General features: G+C 41.8%; 1 protein-coding gene across 1 annotated transcript in view; it reads right to left on the reverse strand.

The window, feature by feature from the left end:
• The window catches only part of LOC108792778 (uromodulin-like), a 22,057-nt gene extending 17,472 nt beyond the window's left edge, over positions 1 to 4,585 (reverse strand). The window contains exon 1 of the mRNA XM_018563639.1: positions 4,549 to 4,585. Within this exon, the coding sequence (XP_018419141.1) occupies positions 4,549 to 4,573 (25 nt within the window). The 5' untranslated portion in view covers positions 4,574 to 4,585. The remainder of the gene's footprint in view (positions 1 to 4,548) is intronic.
• Positions 4,586 to 8,396: the final 3,811 nt, after the last annotated feature.

Here is an 8,396-nt window from a genome sequence, read left to right on the forward strand (position 1 = left end):
ATATATATATATATAGCAACACATACATGCAGGTGAGTGTTCTTAGTTCTCATCAGTGACAGGATCGTAAAGTGTCACATCAGACCACATTCCCAGGTGGACACACCAGTTGAAGTCATTATGAGGGGCTCCCGCTCTCCCTGTTTGATTTTCTTTGTTAGGGAAAACCAACAGGAGATGGTGAGGGGGCACCCAAAACTCTCTGATGGATAGGAAAAGTGTCGGCAGGGAGATCTCACTTTTGGAGTATTCAAAATATATAAGACGCCAGGGGCTCACTCAGTCTTTCAAGCTCCAACATTAACTAAAATATAATTTTAGGCTGGTCTGACCTTTTAATAGAAGAAAACTTTGGCTGAATCTGGACTGTTTTAGGAATTAAAGGGATCTATCGTATCCTTTAGACAAGGGCTTAAAATATACTGCAAGAGCCTTGCATACTCTCTAAGGCCAGACAGGATGGATCCTGTCTGCGTCCGAGCAGGGACACCCTCACCTGCACGGACGTGCCGTTCGAGTTAGTGTACGGCGGCGTAAGGCTGTGTACCCCCATAGAGAAGAACAGGCTGCTGTGTACAAATCACACGCAGCACTTGTCCTTCCCGGGAGCAGCCTGACACGGCAGTGCACACCGCACGGATCTGTACGGGCGGGATGTTAGTCGTGTGAATGAGGCCTAACAGAAAGCCCCAATGGCTGATCTGTTTCTGACATTTTGTATTTATGGGTCTGTGACCTACACCAAAGTCACCTGCATACTTCTACAATGAGTATTTCTGAGCCTAAAGTGTTAAAGTGAACTTTTGGTAGAACTTGCCACAAAAGAGCATTAAGCATTCAAGACATGTTCAGTACGAAGTCACGAGTACTCACAACCCTATGCTCAATTACAACATGTTAGCTTGTACCTCTATTGAACACAGAACTACTCCCATCCGACACAGCTAGTAGCCATATAAAAAAATAAATACGGGTGCAGGCATAGACATTTTTTTTAGGGTTGCACATATACCCAGTACAGTACTCGGTACAAGTACAAGTACATGTACCGATACTTTTGAGCTCCAAGACTAGACTAGAGAAAAAAATTAGGAAGCAGCTGTCATTTGTAAGGAGCACACGGAGCTCCTGGGATTTGTACATCTCTGTTTTAATGTACGATTTTATTTGTATAAATATAAATAAAGGGATGCACGGATACCAGTTTTGCGAGTACGAGTACTGGTACTTGCCGAGTACTTACAAGTACGAGTACTGATACATTTTTGTTTATTGTCATGTGACATTTTTTCTAAAACAATACAGACTAATGATTTCAGGACAGTGGTGGATCGCCAGAGCCAGGTCCCAGCTGCAACCCCTGCAACCCATTCATTTTCTCATGAAAATGCCAAGTACTGGTACTCGAAAAGTATCGGTGCATCCCTAATTTTTTTAATAAAAGGTTAGTGAAAGTTGGGTAGTCAATAGGGGTAGTTGCAACTGAAGTCTGGTGTGTGAATTTTCCATCATGCTTGAAAAGCTGAATTATAAAGCATGTTTTCTATTATTATCTGTCTACATAATCACTTTATCACTTGTCAGCTTCTTGATTTTTTCTGTTCATGTTAAATGCTGGCTTCAGTAACATTTACATTTTTATGAAGCAATGGGTACAGAATATTCCCATAAAAAACACACCCATGGCTTTAGTCCACATTTGTTTCACATTCGCCAAAGATTTATTTATTGATTTGTCTATATCAGTGATGGCGAACGTTTTTAAAGCCGATTGCCAAACCTGCAACGCAAAATCAATTTATTTATCTCAAAGTGCCAACACTGAACATAAGTTTGGTATTGCATTGCAGTTTGGCCGCTCGGGTTCAAGAAACATTCAGCATCAGTGCCTTACGCAAAATAGGGAGACACACATATTTAAACATTTATACACTCACAGATACAAACACATATAATCACACACATATAATCATACATTCATAAACACATACATGTCACACGCTGATAACACACACACGCAATAAAACACACACACCATCAAACACAGACACATTACACATGCATTAAAACACACACATCACACATGTAATGAAACACACATCACACACATAATCAAACACACACATTACACATCTAATTAAACACACACACCACACATGTAATGAAACACACATCATAGGCGTAATCAAACACACACATTACACGCATAATCAAACACACACACTTGTAATCAAACACACACATGTAATCAAACACACACACATGTAATCAAACACACATGTAATCAAACACACACACAGCATACACGCATTAAAGCACACACACACACATACGTCACACACGTAATCAAACACACATACATTACACATGCATTAAAACACACACATCTCACGCATAATCAAAAACACACATTACACACGTAATCAAACAAACACACACACACCACACATGTAATGAAACACACACATCACATGCGTAATGAAACACACACATCACACGCGGAATCAAACACACACATCACATGCGTAATGAAACACACACATCACACGCGGAATCAAACACACACATCACATGCGTAATGAAACACACACATCACACGCGGAATCAAACACACACACATGTAATCAAACACACACACGTAATCAAACACACACATCACATGGGTAATCAAACACACACACATGTAATCAAACACACACACATCATACACACATTAAATCACACACATCACACACATAATCAAACACACATCACGCACATTAAAACACGCACACATCACACATGTAATCAAACACACACACATGTAATCAAACACATACACACAAAACACACTAAACACACGTAATGAAACAAACACACAACACACGTGCATTAAAGCACACATATCACACACGTAATCATACACACACATAATCAAACAAACACACACACATCACACACATATTCTGTTTCCCCGAAAATAAGACCTACCCCGATAATAAGACCTAGTACTATTTTTGGGCATTTGCTAAAATATAAGACCTACCCCGAAAATAAGACCTAGTTGTGACCTTTCCCAGGGAACTTGAAGAGCCGGAGGAGAGAATCAGCGTTGCCAACGAAGCCAGCGCTAGAGGAAGCAAGGCGGCACCGGAGGGAGCAGAGCCGCATAAGCCGATGCTTCCTCCTGTCACAGGCGGAGTGATACCAAACTCACTCCGCCTGTGAGGAATACTAGTGAAAGCGCGATTGGTTACCAAATTGCTCTTTGAAAGGTACGGCACCCCACAACAATTTAAAACACTGTCACCTCTCCTGCTTACCTGTTTTGCAGGAAGGGGGGCTGCATCCTGGGGTCCAGTGGGGCACCAGGGGATTATCCTGGTAGGTGGAGGATGGTGGAGGATCAGTGTGATCTGCATCTCTGGCTGACACACAGGAGCTAGTTCTAGCTAACTCAGTTAATTGTTTAAAAAAAAAAATCTGTGTGTATTCCTAAATGCACAAAATATTACTGGATATTGAGTTCTTATAAGTATATTAGGCATCAGAGATTGTGGATCCAGGGAATATCCGATTGCCTTATGGGATCAGGAAGGAATTTTTCCCCTGTTGGAGCAAATTGAACAATGCTTTATAGGGGTTTTTTTTGCCTTCCACTGCGTTCCACTGGATCAACAGTGTGTAATCGTAGGCATAGCTTTTTTTTCCATATCTCTATAGATTGAACTCGATGGACTTGTGTCTTTTTTCAACCTGACTAGCTATGTAACTATGTAACTATATTATATCTATTTTCCTGGTGCTCAAAAGATCTAGTCATTATTTTTTTTCATACTAATGTTTTAGGTGTATTGAGTACTTGAAATCGTCTTTTGACAGTTCTTAAGAAAAATACAGTTAATTCTTTAAAACCAAATGATGTTTTCTTTAGAAGCTGCTGATCACTTATGTCTTTTCACTTTTAAAATAAATGAAAAATATATGAAAATGCAAATATTCTAGTTTACACTTATAACAATCCTATTAACGCACTGCTCTGTTGATCTATAGAAAGAACAATTATGTATTGGTAAAAATATAATTACTATTTTAATCAGATCAATTTAATAAATATATTCTAGGTCCTGCTCACACTGGGCGTTTCGTCGCACGTTTTTTTTCCCGTGCTGAAACGCATGCAACCTAAAATCCCATGTATTCCTATGGGGGTCCGGTCACACAAACGTGCTGAATCGTGCAGAAAAATACCTGGTGATTAAAATAGTCCCTGAGCTTCTTTGGTGGTACTTATCAGCCCGATTTGCTCCATAGACTCATTGCGTTTGTGCGCATTTTTTTTACTGCGTTTTGCAGCTGAGACTGCATTTCATTGGACAACTGTAAAACTGGTTGAAAATGCACCTAAAAACGCTCTACTGCTCATGAACAGAAAACGCCTGTAAAAAAAGCTGAAAAAACGTGCGTAAGGCACGCTGAAACGCTGTCGCCCTGGTGTAAATGGGCTCTAATTTTAGATCAGTAGTGTTGAACAGTGTATAAGTCCAGATATGTAAAACTATTACATACCTGCAATCCCCAGTGCAGCAAACATCGTCACAAAGCCCAGAAGCAACATTCTCTTGTGTCTTGTTTGAGTGATAGTGAACAAGTGACCCAACATCTTTCTCTTATACATACTTCAGTGTCACTGAGAGGGTGGGCCTTAACATGAATGCCTTGTTTTTTCACACAATAAACTGAAAGAATAGGGTAGGGGCAAGCCCAAGTGTAGATGAGAGGTAATACCTGTCTATAAACTCCAGGAAAGAACAGCCTTTTTAAAGACTGACCCTGTAAAAATTCTGACTCCTGATCATCACACTGATTTTAAGATATGGTTGGGTTGTTTTTTTTTTAGCCCATCACATTGGTGGTCTGTTTTATGCATTGCCCTTACCACAGTCATTAAAGGGAAAGTGGACCTTTGGAAAAAAATAAAAATAAATGTACACATCTTTAAAAAATTGCATTTATTATTCGTTTATATTGGAGCCAGTAAACCATTGCAAATGCGATCAGTGGATCACGGGATCAATGCTCTGGCTCCTGCAGACTCTTCCTCTCGTCCATGTCCTTACCAAGGTACAGACGTGCAGTAACATGGATGGGAGGAAGTGTCAGTGGACTACAAGTGTGGTGAAATCACAGTACTTGCATTCCATTGCGAACTATAAGTTCCTCTGCTGAAATGGCTGATGGGACTTGTAGTTTCTCAGTTCCCAGAAGCGGTCAAAGGATCTGTGAATGGATGATGCGGCTAAGTGGGTGGAGCCGTGCACAGCCGCACTGAATTCAAACACGTAAACAAGCCGGCAGGGAGAAGAACCCTGCGATTTAGGTAAGTAAAGGAGAGTGGATGTAGGGTTGTGAACCATGTTTCATGTTACAACCTATATATGGGTTTAACATGAAACACAGTCAGAAAGGAAAACATGTCCTTTAAAGCAGTGTAGATGTGTTATCCATAGCAAATAATGATACTCTTTTATCTTTATCTGTTTAAAAAATACATGAGATGACATCCCTATATGTCTGCATGTGTAAAAAGCATGACACAAAACACAGTTGATTATCTTTTGCCAGAGGTATGGGTCTACACATTTCTTTAAGGTTATTCTAAAAAGTAAAGTTAATAGATTTTCAAATAAGGAGATACCCCATTGATAACATCTCCTTTTAACCACATCCACAGAACCGCGCTTCTCTTTGTAGCCACACCCACACAATCACATATTTAAACAATTGGCCACAGACTTTTGTAAGAAAAGGCCAACATTCCGGGAGTAAAGGCAAAATGCCTTTGGCACCATTAGCAGAGAAGTGATGCGTGATGCACACGGCAGCATATTGTGGTTGGGGGCCAGATTTCTGTAACAGTGGGAGGGGCTTAAAGAGGTATGGTGAAGTAAAACCTGAGCCTACTCTACTATGGGTCAAGAGTATTACATACTACATACTGTTACATACAGTGCATTATTAGAGTAATTGGTACAGTATATCCACACAATTCCCCCAGAATATCGCAGATGATTTGTTATTCTACATATCTTTAGGGTTAGTTCTCACCATATGCAGTGCGTTCCGGTCCGATTCTGGCCGAAACGCACTGCATCTCAATGTGGTTGGCTCACTTTTTTGCCGGGCTGGAGGGGGCGTGGCGGGCCATTGAAGTGAATGGCAACGTAGCCACGCCCTCCGGCCGCAATGCGATCGCCCGCACAGGATTGCAAGGCACATTGTGCCTGCAGTCCGGTCCGGCGCGGTGCGATCAAAATGCTGCAAGCACTATGTTGATCGGACCGGACTGTAGGCACAATGTGCCTTGCGATCTCGTGCAGGCAATCACATTGCGGCCGGAGGGCATGGCTATGGTGCCATTCACTTTTATGGCCTGACACGCCCCCTCCAGCCTCCAGTAGATTGGGCCACGCTTTAGCCCTTGGACAAGTAGTTTTTAAAAAAAAAATTCCACACACCTGGATGAGCGAGTTTGGGGTGGAGGAACTTGACTGGCCTGCACAGAGTCCTGACCGCAACCCGATAGAACACCTTTGGGATGAATTAGAGCGGAGACTGGGAGCCAGGCCTTCTCGTCCAACATCAGTACCTGACCTCACAAATGCGCTTCTGGAAGAATGGTCAAACATTCCCATAGACACACTCCTAAACCTTGTGGATGCCTTCCCAGGAGAGTTGAAGCTGTTGTAGCTGCAAAGGGAGGGCCAACTCAATATTGAACCCTACGGACTAAGAATGGGATGCAATTAAAGTTCATGTGCATGTAGAGGCAGGCGTCCCAATACTTTTGGCATCTATTTTCCAGGAGCTCCGTGTGCTCCTTACAAATGACAGCTGCTTCCTAATTTTTTTCTCTAGTCTAGTCTTGGAGCTCAAAAGTATCGGTACATGTACTTGTACTGACACGCCGCCTCCAGCCCGGCAAAAAAGTGAGCCGGTCACAATGCGATGCAGTGCGTACCGGCCACAATCGGACCGGAACGCACTGCATATGGTGTGAACTAACCCTAAAATACTAGCTTTCCACAGTGTTTAAAACATACCACCTGTCAACATCACCTAGGGCCACCTGGTGGTCATCATTCAAAAACAAGGCTAAGTTCACAGTTTTCCACTGAGGTATGTTGCATTAACACACACCTGTTTTCACCTGTTAACGTGTGTTGGGCTAGACCTCCCACTCAAAATTAATGGGCTGGCAATGCACCTCAACACTCCAGGAACCGACCCTGTGCCATTTCTAACCAATACATCTATATATTATATACTATATTGCCAAAAGTATTGGGACACCACTCCAAATCATTGGATTCAGGTATTCCAATCACCGCCATGGCCACAGGTGTATAAAATCAAGCACCTAGGCATGCAAACTGCTACTACAAACATTTGTGAAAGATTGGGTTGCTTTCAGGAGCTCAGTGAATTCAAGTGTGGTACCGTGATAGGTTGCCACCTGTGCAATAAGTCATGTCATTACCCGCTGTCCGGCTTTTTGATTACCCGGGAAGCAGGCTCCATGCCAGCAGAAGCACCGGTATCGGTATTAGCGAGTACCGAAAGCAAAATATCGGTACACGTACTCGATACCGAAAAAACGCTATTGGGGCATCCCTAGTTTTTATTAAAACTATTTTTTTGTATTGGGACAAGTAGATTGGGCCACGCTTTAGCCCTTGGACAAGTAGTTTTTTAAAAAAAAAATTCCACACACCTGGATGAGCGAGTTTTCGGTGGAGGAACTTGACTGGCCTGCACAGAGTCCTGACCGCAACCCGATAGAACACCTTTGGGATGAATTAGAGCGGAGACTGGGAGCCAGGCCTTCTCGTCCAACATCAGTACCTGACCTCACAAATGCGCTTCTGGAAGAATGGTCAAACATTCCCATAGACACACTCCTAAACCTTGTGGACGCCTTCCCAGGAGAGTTGAAGCTGTTGTAGCTGCAAAGGGTGGCCCAACTCAATATTGAACCCTACGGACTAAGAATGGGATGCAATTAAAGTTCATGTGCGTGTAGAGGCAGGCGTCCCAATACTTTTGGCAATGAAGTGTATGTAGAATGCATATGTTGAAAATGCAATACACCTTACAGCAAGTGTTCAGTGACATGCAGTGTAAATGCAATACAGATATTACTAATTTATTCATGTGCTGTACTACTTGATAAATCATACAATAAGATTTAAATTAAAAGTCTTATTGTATGATTTATCAAGTAGTACAGATTGCATTTACATTGCATGCTACACATTTGCTGCAAGGTGTATTATATTTTCAACATATGCATTCTACATAATTAATACATGTAAATGCAATACAGATTTTACTAATATAACCACGTATTGTACATT

This window comes from Nanorana parkeri, unplaced genomic scaffold (genome assembly GCF_000935625.1).
Source record: "Nanorana parkeri isolate BGI_ZX_2015 unplaced genomic scaffold, ASM93562v1 scaffold683, whole genome shotgun sequence".
Lineage (NCBI taxonomy): Eukaryota > Metazoa > Chordata > Amphibia > Anura > Dicroglossidae > Nanorana > Nanorana parkeri.